The sequence below is a fragment of the Uloborus diversus genome, chromosome 5, assembly GCF_026930045.1.
Source record: "Uloborus diversus isolate 005 chromosome 5, Udiv.v.3.1, whole genome shotgun sequence".
NCBI lineage: Eukaryota > Metazoa > Arthropoda > Arachnida > Araneae > Uloboridae > Uloborus > Uloborus diversus.
In genome coordinates, this window is record NC_072735.1 from 113898756 (window position 1) to 113919530 (window position 20775).

At 34.2% G+C, this 20775-nt stretch overlaps 1 protein-coding gene across 1 annotated transcript in view; it reads right to left on the reverse strand.

Annotated features, from left to right (window-relative positions):
- LOC129221988 (calcium-activated chloride channel regulator 4A-like) overlaps positions 1 to 20775 on the reverse strand; it is an 80249-nt gene that overhangs the window by 4755 nt on the left and 54719 nt on the right. Inside the window, exons 8-13 of the mRNA XM_054856397.1 lie at positions 19396 to 19704; positions 17167 to 17370; positions 15189 to 15329; positions 10605 to 10743; positions 9796 to 9921; positions 7935 to 8120 (exon numbers count right to left, since the gene is read on the reverse strand). Coding sequence (XP_054712372.1) covers positions 7935 to 8120; positions 9796 to 9921; positions 10605 to 10743; positions 15189 to 15329; positions 17167 to 17370; positions 19396 to 19704 — 1105 coding nt within the window. The remainder of the gene's footprint in view (positions 1 to 7934; positions 8121 to 9795; positions 9922 to 10604; positions 10744 to 15188; positions 15330 to 17166; positions 17371 to 19395; positions 19705 to 20775) is intronic.

The following is a 20775-nucleotide window of genomic DNA, read 5'->3' on the forward strand; positions in this document are numbered from 1 at the left end:
GAATTAGTTATCAAAAATTTTAAATTTTATAAGCTCTAATCTGTACTCAAGTCGGTTTCCATGGGGAAAATATCCTGCTAAACCATGGGGAAAATATCAGAGCCCCCCTCCCTTAAAATTTTGCTAGACACTCCAAGCACCTTAGAAAGTGTTAGATATCGCCAAAATCCGAAGTCAGGCTTGGTCTGAGATGGAATGAGGACAACCGACAAAAAATCTAGTTTTTTGTGGATGAGGGCCGTAAAATGAATCAAAAAGTGAACCAAAAAGACATTTTAGAAGTTATTGTACATCTGTGGGGCCTAAGAGCACTTCAGCATTGTAGACTGGACATTTTCCTTTAACTCTACACCGATTCATATGACCCAAAAGACAAGAGTGGTGCAAAGCGCATTGTTTCATCTTTTGAGTGGACGCCCTACTCGCTCGACCTCAATCCCATTGATTACACTGTATGACCTATTTTAGAGTCAAAGGTCTACCCTAAACTACACATAAAATTGAACTCTCTAAACCAATTGCTTTATAGGGAATAGGATTGATAAAAGGACTTGTTGCCCTTGAATGAAAATTTCAATAAGCAATTGCATCTCTGTATTACTGCAAAAGGCCGTTAAACCAATTGAATTTAATGATTGCTAAAGGTCTTCTCATATTATTATTATTATTATTATTATTATTATTTTTTTTTTTTTTTTTTTTTTTTTTTTTTTTTTTTTTTTTGCCGCACCCTGTACATTTGGTTCGCAGTCAACAGAAACATAGTTTTGTGATTAAAGTTATTCTTGTTTGTTTTATGAAGAAGAAAAATAAATTCTTTACCAAGATTATTGGTTTAAGCTTTTTTGTAAAAAGTATTATTCAACATTTTTTGATCCATATGCAATAGGATGGTCAAAAAAAAAAAAACTTTTTAAATTTGCTGATCTTAACCTTAAATACTTGTGCACATAACTAAAGAAGCCTCCATGAAAAATTTCAGCTCATTTGAAATACATTTAAAGGTAGCTCAAAGGCTTTGAAGTTTTCTCTTTGACATCTTAAAAAAATTATTTCCGTATTGTCACTATTCGCAACTCCAACGAACTATAGGGGGCACTGAAGTCACTGTCTAATGGCGGACTTAAAAACTAAAACAAACTCACATGGTAACGAAGAAAATGCTAAAAGTGTTGTGATTTTTGTTCGTACGTATGATTTTTTCGCTTTATTCTTTTTAAATTAATTTTCAAAGTCTTGTGGATATTCTGGCCCACGTAGAAAGAAATGAGAATTCAAGAAGCATTACTAAACGTCAAAGATTAATGCAAACTACGTAGTTCGTAGTTCTAAGCAGCTATTTCCACGATGTTGAATTCGATATTTATCAATTCTTGATAAAACTAAATAATAATTGTGGCCTGACAAGAATAACAATTAATGCTAGAAAATTCAATATGACATTACAAATTGTTATCGAAAGAAGATGATACTTTTTTGCCTTACTTGGCTAGCGCTTATTGTTTTCCATTTGTAGCTGAGTTATTTCTCTCGAATTCCCGAATCGGTTAATTTAAAAATTTTCTGTTTCGATTTTTCTAATTTCTGAGTTACGATTTAATTGTGTCATGTTATGCAAATCATCAACAAAATTCTCACGGATATATGGTGGTAGTTTTCTTTTCAGTTGATTGACCATTATTTCTTTTCACTTATCGAATTCTGTAATCTTACTACCATTTTATTCCAATAAAAATTAAAAATGGTTTAACTAAAAACGCGAAATCTCGCCAAGGCTACTTTGCTCGCACTATATTAAAACTATAACCCTAAACAAATTTGGCGAAACCTTTCAGCTGAGAATAAAAGGAATAAAGTAAATTCTTTCTCGGTGAAACATTTTTCATTTTGTTCTACGATAATATATTCAAGAAAATATTTTGCATACCGTCCATTCCAACTAAATGCTGCTGTAAAAGATGGTTAGTTAAATTAATTTAAGATTAAAAAAAACTCATATTCTTACAAATTCATACAAAACAATAAAATTTTTTACCTTGTATAACGTTATCCAAATTTGTTAATCCAGAATTTTCGCTTTCACCAATTATTAAGGAAATAATGAAAACTAACATTATTTTGAGAAGCTCGAGAATACTACAAAGGGACGAATTAATTTCTGTAGCTGAAAGCAAACTAAGACACATCGATTGCGTTAATAAATACTCAGAACAAACTGCCTGTGTTTACGTCAACAGACACACGTGGAACGCAACGTGGCAATGTTTTAGTTTCATTTGCAGTTTTGTAAATCACCGCAAGGTAGCGTATTCGAGCGCTGGAGTTCCGAATTTATTATTTATTTACTTATTTTTACAAACAATGGTTATATTATAATAAAATATAATAATTATAAACATAATTATCATACAGTTAACATTTTGCTTCTCATTTTGGCAACACCAAATTACTTTATTTACGTTTGGAAACAGCACATTGTTTGTTTACATGTGTGTCCTGGTGAGTTTTCATTTGAAATCATGCTAAAATTGTTTTTTCTTTAATATAAATAAAGAGTTTAGAAACTTGTAAAAACTAAACAATGTCTACGAACAGAATCATAATTCGTAAAGACTCTGAAATTTGGTTACTTGGTTTTCCCATAAGTGAAATAAAAGGTTGTAAATTACCTTCCATCAATCCAGTACTAAGAAACTTCTTCTTTCACCATGAGACAGAAACAATACATGAAAGTGCAAGACAAACTGTTGATAGTGTGTTGACCTTCTGGAATAAGGCTAGAATTCCCACAACAGAAAAGCAGAATGCCGTAAAGAGGTTGGAAAAATTAGTCGAGCGGTACCAAAAACTAAAAAAGAATAGAAATCGGCGTACAAACATTCAAGAAGCTAATGAACAGAAGTTTATCAGAGAGTGCAAGATGTTGTTGGATATCGCTCATGAAGATGCTTTACAGATGATAAAAATTGAAGAAGATGAGAAGTTTCTGCTTAAACAGCGAGAAGGACTTGAAGGTTGTATGTTATCAGCCGACAGAAAACTTGAAAACAAAGAGAAACGCTCATGTAAAAGAAGGAGATATGAGACACTACAATCGAATAGTGGGGACACAGATAAAAACAAAAATGAATATTATCTTTCATCAAGTGCTGGAATTGAAGAAGACTGTGGCTCAATTATCACATCCGTAGAAAGTGACAACTGATGATGACACTTTTCAATATCCCAGTACTACAGAAAATACAGCAGAGAGGAAAAAAATTAAGCTTCTTTCACCTAATTTGATGTCTGCATTGGATCGGTCAAAAATCTCAGATCGAAGTGCTACATTTGTAATTGCAGCAACAGCCCAAACAGTTGGCATAAATGTTAGAGAAAGCACGCTTTCACGCAGTACTCTTCACAAGCACCGAGAAAAATTCCGAGCCCAGTTAGCAAAGGATTTAAAGCATAACTTCAAACCTGACGGTCTGCTTGTCGTCCACTGGGATGGGAAACTTATGGCCAGTATTTCTGGAGAAAAAGAGAAAGCCGACCGCCTTTCTATTCTTGTCACAGGAAATGATGTGGAGAAATTACTTGGTGTGCCAAAACTACCAGTTGGTACAGGCAAGGCAATAGCAAATGCAGTATTTGATACACTTAATGATTGGGAGATCATAGATAAAATTCAAGGCATGTGCTTTGACACTACATCTTGTATCACTGGTATTCATGCAGGAGCATGTAAATTATTAGAACAGAAGATTGGAAAACAACTCCTCAGTTTGGCTTGCAGGCACCATATTTATGAAATCATTATTGCTGATGTGTTTGCTGTTGTATTTGGACATTCTAGTGGACCTTGTGTGCTCATGTTTAAAAGATTCCAAAGTCATTGGAATTTTATAGATAAATCTTCTTTCAAATGTCCAGAAGAAGAAATAATAGTACCTTCAGAAAATTGGAAAGTACTAAAGGAAAATGCTATTAAATTTGCCAAACATTTTCTTACATTTGAAACAAAAACATTGGCAAGAAATGACTACAGGGAATTTTTAGAACTGACTTTGATTTATCTTGGAGAGGTGCCTCCACGTGGAGTAAAATTTGCAGCACCAGGAGCATTCCATCATGCACGGTGGACGGCCAAAGTTATTTACTGTTTAAAAATATACATGTTTTGTGATCAGTTCAAACTCACACCAAAAGAAGCTAATGGGTTGAAACGATTTAATGATTTTAGCACACACTTATACATGAAAGCCTGGTTTTGCTGCTCTAACGCAGCTGATGCACCTTTTATCAACTTAGAATTTTTGAAACATTTAAATTTGGTGAAAACTGAATGCAAAGAAATCTCAAAAGCTGCAAGCAATGGGTTGAAGAAGCACTTGTGGTACTTAAACGGTGACTTAGTAATGCTCAGCCTATTCAGCTGTAATGTAAGCACGGAAGATAAGGTTTTAATGGCTAACGAGTTGTTTAAAATAGATAAACATAACATAGAAGATGTAACAGATGCTTCAAAAAGATTAAGTGAAAAAGATATTGGAGAAGTTCATGAAAAATCACTGCATAATTTTGTTAACGAAAACTCTTGGCTAATATTTAAAGCATTGCATATACAAGACGATTTTTTACATTCGTCACCTTTGGAGTGGAAGAAATTTGATTCTTACTGTGATGGTGAAAAGAAAGTGAAATGCTTAAAGACAGTACATGATTGTGCAGAAAGGGGCGTGGCTCTCATTTCAGAGTACAACCAACTAATCACTAAAGATGAAGAGCAAAAACAGTTTTTACTTCAAGTTGTAGAATCACACAGAAAAAAAATTTAAGGACACTAAAAAGGCAACACTTGCTTGAAATTTATAACTTTTTAATTAGTATTTACAGATATGCTTACTCTTTAGACCTAGAGCCTTGTGTTGGCTTTTTTCCTTGTGTTTTATGATACAAATAAGAAATATGAATAAATTATAGACAATTCCTAGTTTTTCAATGAAGAATATAAATAAAGGCATAGCGTCAATGATTTTTTGTCATTTATTTACATTAAATGTAAAATCACAAACTTCAAAGCTTTTGAGCTACCTCTAAATGTACTTCAAATGAGCTGAAATTTTATATGGGGGCTTCTTTTGTCATGTGTACAAGTATTTAGGATTAAGATCCGCAGATTTAAAAAAAAAAAAAAAAATAGGCATTTTTTTGGACCACCCTAATATGCAAATTATACTGTCGTACAACAACTTGCATTAACGTTAGACAGTATTTAACATAAAACGGGAGGGGGGAGGAAATTCCATCAGAATTTAAGCGTGAGAAATTTCTAATCACTTTTTGCTGAAAATTTCAATTGAAAAACTGAAAAGTTGAAAGATTCTTCTTTTTTTTTTCAATTTTTCCGAAGTGGAAATTTATTCCTTCGAAAAAAAAACAGTTTTATTCGGAAATTTTCCGGTTTTTTCCCGACTGTTCATTTCTACTGTTGAGGCAAACCTAACCTGGCAGTACTGTGAAGACTACGCAGATCCTAATCACAACATTAGTACGCTACCAGGTTAGCTTTCTCCCAACTATAGTGTAAAAATATTTGTTCAACCTAATGATAACTGTTTTCCAAAGCAAGCTAATGACATTTTTTCTTTTGTATTTTTCAGAACGTGAAATTTGAACTTCTTAGATTAGCAGTCTAGGTATATGAGATCACAAATGGACTAGGTTAAATAATTAGCAGTAAGTTACCGCCCCTAAGCCAGGGCTAAAGCAGAACTGAAGAGTTTACTTTCAAAACGGATTATATCCAGTTTTATATTTTTTTGACAAAACGAAAAAAAACGTTTTACGCACGAACACTAACTGTTAGAATTTTGAATTTTTCACAATGTTTTGGTAGAATAAAAAGTGACTATTGGCATAAGTCTAGGAATTTTTCCTCAATTTTATCAGAACTAAATTGCCAATATTTTGGATATATTCCCTTTTGCAAAAAAACATGCATTTTCTTGTTTACTTTCGAAACGGATTATATCCAGTTATATATATATATATATATATATATATATATATATATATATATATATATATTGGCGAAACGAAAAAATCGTTTTACGCACTAACACTAACTGTTAGAATTTGGAATTTTTCACAGTATTCTGGTAGAATAACAAGTGCCTGTTGGCATAAGTCTAGGAACTTTTCCACAATTTTATCAGATCTAAATTGCCAATTTTATTTTGGGTACATTCCTTTTTGGTGTAAAACAGTGAATATCATCCCTTTTGCAAAAAAAAAAAAAAAAAAATCATTTTCTTGAGATATAAACTTTAAAATTGAAACGAAGTATTCAGGTTTTTAATATAAAATATTTTTTAATCTACTTTATTCCTTTTTACTTACTTTATTATTTTCATTGAACATTTAAAAAAAAAAAGCACTTTCAACACAATTAAGTATGAACAATGAAACCACCCCAGCCGATTCAAATAACAATGTTGTAGTTATTAAATGGAACTACAATTTTTATCACAATTAATCATACAATTTTTTAATTAATCACAATTTAATTATTAATTAGTAACAATTTAATAGTAATATAAATTATTTAAGATTAATTTAGTAATCACAATTTGAGGTCGCGCTTGCTTAACTGATAAAAGACTTGCGCAAGTTGCTGCGATCTCTTAATACGGGCGGGTATCATGCTTGATTGGAAATACTCAGCCAGTGCCTCACTCCGCTATTTTATTTATGAACTACTTTTGAATTAAAAGTGGGAAATTCAAATTTGGATATGTGCCCTTTTGATATGAAAGTGAATGAGAGGATACTGGCAAATAAGGGATAAGTTCCATTTCGCTGTAGAAGACCTGGCGAGAAATAAGGGGATGGATATACACCGTTTAGGTGGTAAGACCAATGTTTACGCAATTTTTAACAGAAGATATACGCCACTTCGAGAAGAAAGAAATTCATGGGTCAATAGGACTTATAATAGAGATTCGGAAAAAAAACGTTTTTTTTTTTTTCAAAAGTAGATATAATCCGTTTTGCAAAGTAAACTCCTCAACTACATACAATACACCAGACAGCCCGGTTATCACATCCTGAGACTGGAGTTTCGTTCTTATTAGAACTCCTCAGTCAGGAAAGTGAATAGCCGATATACATGTATAAGTATTTAGCTAAATACCCAAGCTTTGCCTTCAATTCACGAATCAAACCGCAACCTGCTGTGGATACTAGCTGGTGAGATAAATCCCTTTTATCTACCACTCTCAGCTTCAATGAGATGACATTTTGCCTCCAGCTCGTTTATTCACTATTCCTGACTGAGGAGTTCTAATAAGAACAAAACTCCAGTCTCAGGATGTGATAACTAAGCTATCTGTTATATTGCATGTAGGTTAAATAATGTTATAAAATTGGGTGATTGCCAGCATAGTATGAAATCTGGCATTCTATAGAATGCCAGATGCTTCTCGTACTACGCTTTCTATTGAATGTCGGCATCTCACAGACAAGCTATAGAACCTTGCCTTCTCATAATATTTATCACGCAGAATGATGGATTTCATACATTTCCGAAAACATTTATACAAGAAATACCTTGCGTAAAGATGCAATAGTAGAAAGAGAATGGAAGACGTGAGATGAATATAGGGATGTAAATTCCGAAAAACTTTTAATTTAAAAATGAATTTTAAAAACTGTTAAGTCACGAAATCTATTAGTTTCTCTTCTCTCAATAATGTTTTAGAAATTATTTTATTTTTCAATTAAAATATCATCAATCCTGAAGTTAATAACAAAGGTAATCACTCCAACCACATCCAATAATATAAATTACATACAATTTTCATGGTTTTATTTTTCATGATTTTGTCTACCAAATTTAACTGATCATTTATACGTTAATATGTATTCTTATAAGAAGTAAAATATTTTACCTTTCCCTGAATCGTAGTCATTTCCAGGAGCCGTCCATTGAAGCGTAACTGTTCTGTTCAAAGGATTCACCGATAGCAACTTTAGGTCACCAATTTTATTAGGAGGATAAATGTCAATGTTTGGTGCAGATTCCATCACAGTAAAAGAGCCGATAACTTTTGTCTGGCTGAACTTATCCGTATTTCCTATTAATAAACAGAAAGGTTTATGTAGAAGAGTACTAAAATTAAGTTTCATTCAATAGTAAATACAGTTCTGCCATGGGCAGGTAAACTGCAGTTTCTGCAGAAATTCTGTGTTCAGAGATAGTTCCAAAAAACGGAAAAAAGAATGAAATTTGCCATATTTGGTGGCCCTAAAATTATGGTGCCGTGACCCACGGACCCCCTGAACCGTGTGTTAATCAGGCTCTGTGATTAAATGTCATTTTTTTTTAAAGCTGGACACTTTTGATAGTTGATGTCTTCAAATTTCGTAAAAATTTCAGGATGTGTTAGTGGTACTATGATAAGAAAAAGTGAAGTTTCTTTTTCTAAAAAACTGATTTGTTTGTCCTTGAGTAGGGGTCGAAGTTTAAGGTCAAGGCGAACAATTTTAGGTGGAAATTAAATGCAAAAATTTTCATTTAACTCTGCAGAAACTTTTACAGCACTCAAATGTGTATTTTTCATAAAATTTTTAACTATAATTTTCCGATCACGCTTTGTCAACTTTCCCGGTTGACCTTTTCTTACCTTGTTTTCGGTCCGATTCTTTTCTTTAAAGCATTTTATCAAGCACTTTACTATAGAATGCAATAAATTAACTAATTTAGAGACATTTCAAACCAATTTACCGCTACTGTGAGGAAAAAATTCAAATTTCGAATGGTGTTTGTGGTTTTTTACGAATACCAGCCATTTTAAAGTAATAAGCACAATATTAAGGAATAAATAAACAAAAAATTAAAGCCAAACGACTTTTAAAGATCAACACATTGCAAAAATAATAAAAAAACGATATATGATAATTTTAATCATGAATTTATTCGAAAATATTTGAGGGTACGATGACTTTTGTGGCGTGTTATTTCTCTGTCTCTTCGTGTTTTGACCTATTTCAAACAGATCCGTCAATATTTTGAAAAAACTACAGGGTTTTATTTAGAATGACATAGGAATGGTGTGAAAAAATATTAGACTTCATATTCGAATTCAGTTTCGCGTTAGTTTGGTTTTACTAAAAAATTTCAAAGTGTACGAACACTTTTGGGAGTTACTGTATCTCTCCAGAAAAAAAAAAAAAAAAAAAAAAAAATCCTGCCTCCGTTTTAAAAGGGCCCCGTGCTCAATGGAATCTTGATCTAGCTTAGACTTGCTCTCTTTTAGACGTACAAATTAAATGACGAAAAGTTATTTTTTGGGGAACTATTTCTCAATACAGCATGTCTCTAAGAATGAGCGATGCGGACCACGGGACCCTGGGTGGTCGCCCGGGTTGCCTGTCCCAGCCGGCCCTGTCACACAATTAAGTAAATGAAAAGCATCAATCACATGTGTTAAAGAGTTTGTGCTTTTAAATTAAAAATGTTGTGAAACGTATTGAATGCTTTTGATCGACCCTCGAAAAATTTAATATCATACTGATAAAATTCACCGGCACAACACCTTCGCTTCACAACCTCGATGCTGATTTCTTTTGTGCGGTTTTGATAAATTGGTTTACCAATGATGAAAGAAATGCACATAGAGCAAGATGACTATATGGAAAAGTACCATTTACCAGTTACCAGTGGCGTATTAACCTCGTGTACTTCTTTAAATCTGTGGATAAGAAATTTTAAAAATGTATGAGCAATAATGCTTAAGTGCGTACGGTTACCTTCAGCTATCCAACTCTGTTTTCCGTGAAGCGTCTCTACATAAATTGTAACTGTATAAGTTCCTTTTTCAGCAAAAGACGTAAAGTATCTACTGTATATATTGTCTCCCTTTTTCATGTCAGGATCTGTAATGATAAAATATTAGCAAGACAATATAGTAAATATTCACTTTATTCTAATAATACATAACAACGTAATTTTGTTTTGGAAATTGATCGCTAGTGTAGGCGTGTAATAAAAAAATATAAATTCATATTATTTATGTAGAACGAAATGGCAACATTGAATAGATGAACAAATTTTTTTCCCCAGTACAATTTTGAGGTACAATTTTGATTAACAAATAAAACTTTAAAATCACTTAGACTTCAATAGGCGTGTGATTAGATTTAGAAAGACATTCTATTTCGTGTCAAATACATCCACTTAGACTTTTAGATCTCAATATTCTGAGTTATCATTGATGGCCTATTTTTAATTATCTTTCTTTTAAAAAATGCTAACTTTAATAAAAAATTATACAAAACATTATACTCTGCTTCACTGCCTTGCATTCCATACTTTCTACACCATAGATTCAAGTTTAAAGCAATTAAATTTTATCTTCTTGCTCATTATCGTATCTCCATCACCCAAGATCGTAGATATCTCAACGGTCTCAGCCTCAGTACTGGTGAATCTAGTCTCAATTTTAATTAATAAAAAAAATGTCATTGCTTTTGTTAAAAAAAAAATCTAATTTTTTAAAAAAGTGTTTGACAAACCAACTTTTAATTTAAGTGTAAAATTATTAATGAAGGGAGCATACCACCATTTCCATTATCTCTCAACTCCATAGGAATGGAATCTAATTTCGGCCCTGAAATCCTTGCTTCTACACGAAAATCTTGATCCATTAGTTTTATCACCTCGGCATAAATGATGAGAACGTTGTATCCAGGTGTAATCTAAAAATAACAAATGCATGCATCACAATATTCGTTTTACTTGAATAGCACTTAGGTTATAACAAACGTGGCCTTCTATTTACCGCCAGATTGATATTGAAGTCAGCGTGGAAGTGACACGTACTGAAGTTTAAACTCAATTGCCAAGTTGCGCCAAAAGTGTTTCATATTTTTGCTGTTCTTGATTTGAACCACATGTGCATTGCTTAATCAGTATTCAGTACTAAGCGTGAGCCCTAATTTGGTAAAGAAAGGTTCAAATTTTACTCGTTATGAATATATGAAGGATTTCCCGCACATACGCACATGCTTATAGTTCCTGTAACTTATTAAAATACAGGGTTGTCCAAATTAAAGTTCCCCAACTCAGAGGCCTGTGCAGGATGTTCTATGGGTCATAATGTGATGAAATTTTGCAAACAGACACTTCAGATCATGCGCTCGTGATTTATTAAAAAAAATTGTACTAAAAGTTGCCGATAGATGGCGCTGTAACACAAGTAATTGGGAAATTTGCATATTTCAACAACGTGATTTGCAGAAATAAAGCTTCTGCGCAACGTATGCAAAAGATGAGCCCTACAAAAGTGGAAGGTGGAAGACAGGCGCTGCACAGGCAGTTATTTTCAATCTCGCTGGTACACAATGGTGACTTTGAAAGACAAAGCTCTATTGGTTAAACTTTTTTACCAGAATGACGAGAACTCATGTGCTGCTTTAAGAGCATTCCAATCGGCTGAAGAACATGCGCCGAGGACCGATGTCACCACGCGCTTTAAGAGAGATGATGAGGAAGTTCGAAAGATCTGGACAACTGGGAATTTTGCCAAGCAGAGGAACCATGCTGTGAATTCTGCACTCGTAGAAGACGTTGCTTTGGCGGTCGTGGATACCACTAGACAATCGCCACATGGTGTTGTCAGTGTGCCACGTGTTTCTCGTGCTGTGGATATGCCCTATACGACCGTCTGGCGTGTGATCCGTCGAATCCTACGCTATTTTCCTTACAAAGTCCATAGTCTTCATCAGCTGTCGGACGGGGACCCTGTGGTTCGGGAAACATTTGCGCTGCAGTTCCTTGCCAGAATGGAAGTCGATGCTTCTTGGCCGTGGAATATTCTTTGGACGTATGAGGCCCATTTTCACCTGAATGGTCAAGTGAATGCGCACAACTGCCGCATTTGGGCAAGTGAAAACCCGCGAGCAATTCATCAAGTGCCCTTGCACCCTGCAAAGGTTACGGTATGGTGCGGTTTCACTGCAACATTCATCATTTGGGCCTTATTTTTTTGAAGAGGTGACTCCAAGAGGATTCAAAACCTGCTCTGTCACAGGAAGACGATATCAGGACATGCTGACAACGTTTGTGATTCCTGAACTGCAACAACATGGCCACCTCCAGGACACGATATTTATGCAGAATGGTGCACCTCCCCTTATTCTTCTGGGCGTTCAACAGGTGTTACGGGCAACTTTCACTGATGCACGTGTGATCAGCCGCTGTTTCTCAACAGCTTGGCCTCCTCGCTCGCCTGATCTCACCCCATGCGACTATTGGTTATGGGGATTTTTAAAAGATCAAGTCTACCGAGAAAATCCAGCAACCTTGGCAGATCTGAAAGACTCAATTATTCAGAATGTGCGTGGTATTAATGTGCACTTATTGCGTTCCGCTGTGGAACACACTGCTTTACGGATGGAAAAAGTTGTGGAGAACCACGGCAGACATATAGAAGATCTATAGAATGTCTTGTTGATCTGCAACGCCACCTATCAGCAACTTCAGGTACTATTTTTTTTTTAAATAAATCACGAGCGCATGATCTGAATTGTCTGTTTCCAAAATTTCATCACATTATGACCCATAGAACATCCTGCACAGGCCTCAGAGTTGGGGAACTTTAATTTGGACAACCCTGTAAATAGAGTTCCCAGAACTAGTTTAATTGTGTAAAGGAAAGGGATGCTACTCTTGAAGACAAATCACGCTTGCGGCTTTCATGTGTTGTCTATAAGGAAGTTCTGAAAGAAATTATTGAGCTGGAGCCCAACTTCAGAACTTATACTTTTTTCAGACTTCAGAAGTTGTGGTTACCTAAAATACCACCAATCCAATTACCAACCTGTATCTTATCTATACCTAAACCCAATATCCAATTCGGGTCGGGATATAGGCGATGTAGTTGAGAAGTTCCTAGGAAACCGACTTAAGTAGTAACGGCGAATGGAGGTTTGCGAAGTATTGCATGAAGAACTCCATGATTTTCAATTTTGTCATATAATCGTGACTGGGGGGGGGGGGAAGCAGATCTTTCGAAAATCATGACATGGGAAAACAAAAGAAGCACTTCGTCGAACTCTCCAGCCAAACTCAAACGCGGTCATTTTAAAAATGAGCCCATATTATGTGTGCCCATATTTACCTGTCTATAAAAATAGACGTCGCAAGTTTGAACAAGTGAGGTACATTTTGGTGGAAAAAAGGAATTCATCAAGAGGAGAGGTAATCGAACGCGGGATGGATTGCACGGGAATCCAGTACACTGACCACATGCACTGTTATAACCAGGGGTTCCAGACGAGTGAAAATATTCCCTCTAAGGTGAAAGCATAGTGCCTGAAGGTGCAATGCAGGCTAGAAAATAGAGCAGAGGAGCCGAAACAGCATGCAATCGCAAAAAGACTCATTGCGCATGCACTTTTGCCTTAGACATACATTCAACCACCTCAATATGGCGGACAAATGATGATTGCGTTTGTGTGTCTTTCACATTGAATGAAGTACACTATTGGATTAAAACACAACTTTTCTAGGATTAATTATCCGAAATTACAAGTAAGTACAGCTTTTGATCACTTTGTGGCTTTTAGGGCTTTCAAGCATAATTAAGTGTTTAAAAGTGCATTTATTGCTTTTCAGTTACCGTTACTGTCTTTTAGTTAGTTAACCGTTACTATAGTGAAATTTCCATTATTCAAAGCGCTACTAAAAATATCTGTCATTATTTTCTTGAGTACTCGATAACAGCTTTTATTAATCACCAAAAAAAAAAAAAAAAACACCTACTATAAGATTATCAATAATCAACAAGTGAGAATCTTAATAAAAATGATTCTTGTGCTTCGTAGATTATAACAGAAAGCTAGCGAAAAAAAAAAAAATCTCTCTCAGTCTAGCTCTTTTTTTTTTTTTTTGCTTTTTCATTCAAGTGTTAGAATCATTTCCTGTTAGCGGTTAATGTCTCGATAGCGTTAGAAATTTCTTTTGGTTTTTTAACTGTCGAAAAACTTCATGTGCATTTTATTTTGTTACTCTTGATTAACGTTTATGAAACGATTTTGTTTTTCCGTAACTGTAATATCCCTGAATATTTTTGGCTCTTCATGTAAATAATCCATAAGTACAGCTATGCTTCATTTTCGGAACGCGTATGTTTTAGTAAATGTATAATTTCTCACATTATTTAACTAATTACTCGTCTTTAAATTATAACAATTTGTGACAGATCTTTGATACCAAGTAAAGGGGTAGATATTTATTGTTTTATTAATTCTCAATATTACTTTTTGTAAAAAAAAAAAAAAAAAACTCATCAGAACTCTGAATTTTTTCACATGTTTTTAACGGACCCAGAGTTATTAATATTATTTATTTTAGAATTTTTAAGAAAACAATAAAGATTTCACTGCTCCGCAAAGTTTTTCATTTGCTTTTACCGCGCCCGTGGGTCAAAAGAGGTTGAGAGACACTGAGTTAGAGCAATGAGCACTTCTTAACTATGTTGAAAACTCTGAAATATGATCAATGCTGTAATTACATGTTTTAATCATTTCCAGTATCGAGTTCAACGTGAAAAATGTCTAAAACGTAGAACATCATAAATCAAAAAAAAAAAAAAAAAACACACACACACACACACACACAACTGTATTAAAAATACGCACACAATACGGGGGTGGGGGGATTAGGATCTATAGTAAGGGTGCTATTTCTCTCTCCAAAGGTTCCTTTTTTTTCACTCCTGCTGTCTGTTTTTTAAAAGGTGCCTGTTTTTCACCCTATTTAAAGGTGCAATTTCGGCTCCGTATTGGGTGCCGCTGGTGAACAAGCGTTTCTCCCTTGAAAGGTGCCGAATGCATTCTGTAGTTTTAACAGTGTAGCCACCGAGCTGCTGTTTGCAAAAATCTCTACTAGTATATAAGCTGAGCGTAAAACCTTAGAGGCTGTTTTCTAGGAATGTTCTGGCTAGTGCGTATTATTATTTTACTGTGTGGATACTCTCAAGGGGTTCTTACTGATCTGTTGAATTTCATCCTGATTTGAATTTCCAAGAGCGTAAGGTCTCCTTGTGAGTTGTCGTTAATACGTAAGTACCGGTTATTCTAAAATGCCCTGATTTCATTCCGTCTTTCCATATGTGGGAGTTTTCGGCGTCTCTACTTACTTTGTCCTCATTTAGCCATCCTCTCAAAGTGAACGAATTGTCAGAGGCAGATGTAACCTTCAACATAGCAATTGATGAACATATTAGTGGAATTGGTCGTATTGAATATTTGAAGGAGTATGCCCAGACCTTTTGTGAACTCTGAAAAGGAGAAAAAAATCTAAGTTGTGGATGGTTAAATACTATGATTTTTATGATTTATGACAGTCTCAAAAAAGTGCATGTAATATCAAGTAAATTTTAAAGAGATGCACATAGTAGACATTTTTATTATCTGGAATGCAGTCTAGAAAACAATAAATGGTAAAATAGGATAGCTAAATAACTTAAAATAAGAGAAAGACATTTATTGATTTAAAAAAATTTTTTTTAAAGATATTTATAAATAATGTGTATACGTTGATTAGAGCTTAATTCGTAAAAAATTACACAGGAAATTCTTAATATCAGTTTATCTTTTGCAAAACAGTAAAGTTATGTTATCAATAACAGTCCTACTTTTTTTAAATAAAAAAAAATTTTTTTTCAATTAGTAACAGTCGTCTGTAATTTAAGGGCTAATCATAACAAAACTTATTCATTTCTCAACAAAATACAAATATTACGCATCTCTTCTTTCCTTGATATCGTCAATTTCATCCCTAGCAACCTTTTTTTTTAATGGAATTGATCACATTATTGTCTTTACTGTTTTCGTATATTTTCCTCCTCCGAAAGGAATTTCTCTTCTCTAAAAAACTGTCAATGGGTATTTTCACAGTTTATCTTTTGCAAAAGAGTAATAAATTACATTATCAATAACAGTCTTAGTTTTTTTAAACAAAAATATCATTTTTTTTTAAAAATTAGATCGTCGTTTTTTTTTTTTAATTACAAAGTCGTCTATAATGAAAAGGCTAATCATAACAAAACTTTTCTTTTCTTAACAAAATACAAAACATTATGCATCTCTTCTTTCCATGACATCTTCAATTTTATCCTTAGCAACTTATTTTTTTTAATGAAATTGATCACATTATTGTTTTCACTGTTTTCGTATATTTTCCTCTTCCAAAATGAATTTCTCTCCTCTAAAAACTGCTAATAAATATTTTCACACTTTGCAGACCCGACTAACTAAAAGTGAGGCCCTAGGCCCACAATAATTTGGAGGCCCCTTGAAGATTTTATAGTGGGATACGGTGGTTACAGGTTTGGTCCCCGTCGGAATTCATTTTTGAGGCCTCTTTGTCTATCCCTGAATTTTACGTAAATCATTAACCATGTGCATTTATGAATCCCTTCAGGGCCCCTCATTGTGACATGGTAAATTCGTTAATAGCAGGATGAATAAAAAATCTCCTTGAAGGAAGTTTTTTGCGTTTAATAAGTTGTTATTATTATTAATTAATATGCATAATTCTTTAGGAAATTTGAGGCCCCTTAGGAAGATGGGGGCCCAGGCCTAGTTGGCCTGTGCTATAATCAGGACCTGACACTTTGTAAAAATCCTAACTATATCTCTGGTCAAGCGTAATGTTTTGTACTTATTAGACAGTAATGCCCGAAGTCCTTGACGCATTTTAAAAAATCATAGAAAATATCAATATCAATATGAGATCTGCGCCATAATACTCCACAGGTTCAAGCATCTTTTATACACTCGTAAAAAGGGGGTGGGGGAGAAAAAGTAATTCTAAGTAACTAACACTGACAGCTGTATCACAGTAAAAAAAACTAATCTTTGCTATGACAATACAGTGATCACTTAAAGCTATAACTTCTCCTTTTTCCTTTTTGTTTTACGATGTCATAAAAAAATTCTTGAACCTTTGAAGTATTATGGCGCATACTGTATATTGAAACGAGAGTTAGTCGCTTTTCTATGAATTTTTAAAAAGTGTCAAGGAGTTTCGGACACCATGCGTATTCCACTACTAATATTATTTTTAAAAAAAAGAAAGAAAAACGCCTACGGTGCATATTCAAAACTACTTACCTTGTTGTCCGTTAAGCTTGAAATTTCTCCGCATTTAAAAGTACTAGATTTTTGGTCCCAAGTTTCACAGCTAACATTCATGCTTGAGATCATATCATTGTCATTGCAGTGCATCATGTACAATAACTCACCCATGGCACCACTATGTGTCGTGAAGGCATCAACAATGTTGGACTTGACGTTGACATACGTTTTCTGATGAAGCTATAAATAGTTAGGTTTTCAACAGCATGTATTGTTTAGGATTGAAAAAAAAATTGTTATCATCACAATGCAAACAAAAATGCTTACTGGGCACAATTGATGAACCATGAGGAATTTTTACGTGCTTTTAGCATAAAGCATAAACAATAGCGACCGGTAAGGTAACTGCGAAGGGGACTACTTGAAGTAGAACATTTTAATTACAAAGTTTTAAGCCTCATACTCAGTTTATTCATTTATTTTCCTGCTGTAACTTTTGCCAATTTTTTTTTTCTGTTTTTGCTGCTTGTCTTTTAATGATCAAAAATCATAATTTTTTAAAATACAGAAGATTTAATTAGAATGTTCGTCAAGCAGAATGAGATATTTTAAAAAGCAAAATATACTGACATATTGACAACTAAAACATTTTCTAAAGATCTTTCAGAAAATTAATAAGCTGGAACTATATACGAAGTTTTAAGCGAACACTGTGCATTATAAATCAATATTGGCTTGAAAAACTTTCTTTTCTCAATTCAAATAGAATATAGGAGAAGCTGCAGTCTCTGTCTAATGGCAGTTGAAAGAAGTATAACCAAGACCGACCGACTTACGTAGGATAAGACATCTGTCTTGTCAGCGCAAGATTTAAATGTTTTAACGCTTTGGTTAATTTCTAAAATCACTGTGAGGTGGCTAATTCAGACCCTAAAATTGCGGATTTCTGCTGAAGTTGTTGAAAAAGTGCACCAGATGATTTTTGAAAAATCACCCTGTAAATAAACGTAATGTTTCACTCATGCTTTTTCAGCAGAATTTAATGAGCCTCAAGATTCTACTCCCTACTTTTTATCCATTGCTTGTTTCCGTATTAATGACCAAATGTCACAAGTAGAGGGTACCAGTTAATTTTATTTTGCTAATGAATTTCGCCTACTGATGGTTGAACCGTCTTCAGTGAGTTCTGCCGACGGATGAGATCCCATTCCACACAAGACGTACAATAAAAGTAAAAGTGTAGTGTATAACAAAGCATCGTCTCATCTTCGGTTCTAGCTTGTTTTCAAAGGTTTCTACGCAGATCTTTCGTAGATCTACAAACGTGTACAGTAATGTAGGTGAGATTTGAAGCAACGTTGACCTATTACGTCATTCCTGAATTGCAACTGCGAGCTTTTGTATTAGACGCCAAGCAGATGCTATAGACAGTGCTCTATCACAAATCAAATGCGACCTGTTTTGGTATTTGCTGAAATAATTATCCCCTGAACTACATTAAAGGATTTATGGTATTGTGATACCAAAACCCTGAAGTTTACAAATACTATACCAACAAATGTACTTCGTTTGAAACATCTCTTATCAGACGTAGAATTCAAAACAGATCCTTACATGGCTTGTATTTCAGCAAGTGATCATTTTCTGTTAAATGTCATTGCGTGTAAAAGGTAAGTACTTATAAATCCTGATAAATAACAATAATTAGTTTTGTTTCATTTTTTGTTTTATTCTCTGTCTATGGCAAGCACTTTTGTTATCTACAGTAGAAGTACATAGGAATAGGTAATGTTACTTTGAAATATTTGTAATGACGGTAAGGGTTATTTGTTGTTTTTCGTTCCACATGGGATCTAATACCTTTTTCTTGAAATACATCTGCTTGCTTTGATTGTGATGCCTGATAAAGGTTGCAATATCAACAAATTTCAACAACCGTTTTTGTAAATATATCTTTATATCACCTTTATCCTTATTTTGTAAAAAGATTGAAACTTGATTTTGGAATTTTGTACTGTTTTGGAACAGTCTACTCAACTGCATCATCATAAAATCACTTATCATAAAAAGTGAGAATTTTTTAAAAATAATTTAGTACTTTATATATATATATATATATATATATATATATATATATATATATATATATATATATATATATATCTCAAATTTAATCAAATAACTGTAAAAAAATATTTAAAAAATTGAAATTCATGAATTGAAAGTGTTAATGGTTTGAAATTAGGATTTTCTTTAATATCTTACCACAAGGATGTTATCTTCTATATGCAACGGACTTTTGAAAACACTGGCTAAGGCCTGGTTTAGTTCTGTAGACATTATGACCATTTCCTTCGCTAAATTAAAGATTTGGCCTCTCGTTCTTCTCACTGCATCCACGAAAGTGGATGGGAGAACATCAGAGTTCGTATCTTCCACCAAAATCAGGTGGAACACGACATCAGGATACTTCTTCAGCTCTTCTGTTAAGTCTGATATTTTTTCACCTACAAGAGCACTCTCCCAGGCAATGAGCACTACAATAGGGAATGGATGACCATTCGTTTGAGATACCTGAAATGAAAAAAATAAAATGACCAATTAGAATAAAAAATGAATTGTTCAGAACATTGCTGAATGAATAATGATACGAGGAGGTATCAAAAAGTAAAGTAACAAGTCCAATCAGAGAAAAGGTTCGTTCAAGAATTAAAAAAATATACACAATGTAAGAAGGCACAGATACATATTACTTCTGTACATAGCACCATGCTTATCGAAGCATTTGTTCCATCGGTACACCAAACCATCGAAACCGGCACGGAAGAAATCAGCGTCAAGGTTGTGCAACCACATCAAAACGACTTGCAGAACCTCAGCCTCAGTTCTGAAATGCAGACCTCCCAAGTGTTTCTTTAACGGTCCGAAGAGATGGAAATCACTAAGTGCGAGGTCGGGACTGTAAGGAGGGTGGTCCAAGATCTACCACCGAAAACGCTCTAACAAATCGCGCGTAGTTGTGTCCGTTTGCGATCGGGCATTGCGGACATAATACTGGTACCGTACACTTCCGCCAATTAGCGATGATTTTTAGCTGGAGAATTTTTCTTTAAACGCAAAAACCGTATCACACTTCTTATTTCAATTGCGGGCCGTGTTTCCGTCAAGACGACCATCTTTTAACTCAAATTTCGTCATGTTACTGGCCTACCAGATCCATCTACCAACACCGTTTGAATGCTGTGATTGTTTCTGTTACCTTCAGGGGGATTTTTATTCATACGGATAATTTGCACACCCGTCAGAGCTCTTGTTACCTTACTTTTTTAATACTTCTACGTAGTTACACATATTATCATCATTATTGCTTTTTTTAATTATGTTTGCGTGGTTGAATTAAATAGAAACTCACATTTATTGACTCTCTTTTGAAACCGATCGTTTTCTACGTATATATGCAACACAAGATTTTTTTTTTAATTTTCTTTTTGAGAGGGAGGGGGAACTGATTATGCCGATAAAGACTTATCTCAAGTGTTTTAGAACCACACAGGGTTTGCTGCATTGAGAAGGAATAGATGGAGAGAGTGCAACTCTACTATCCCGATACGGCAACAGTACCATGTGACATGGGGAGCAATTTCG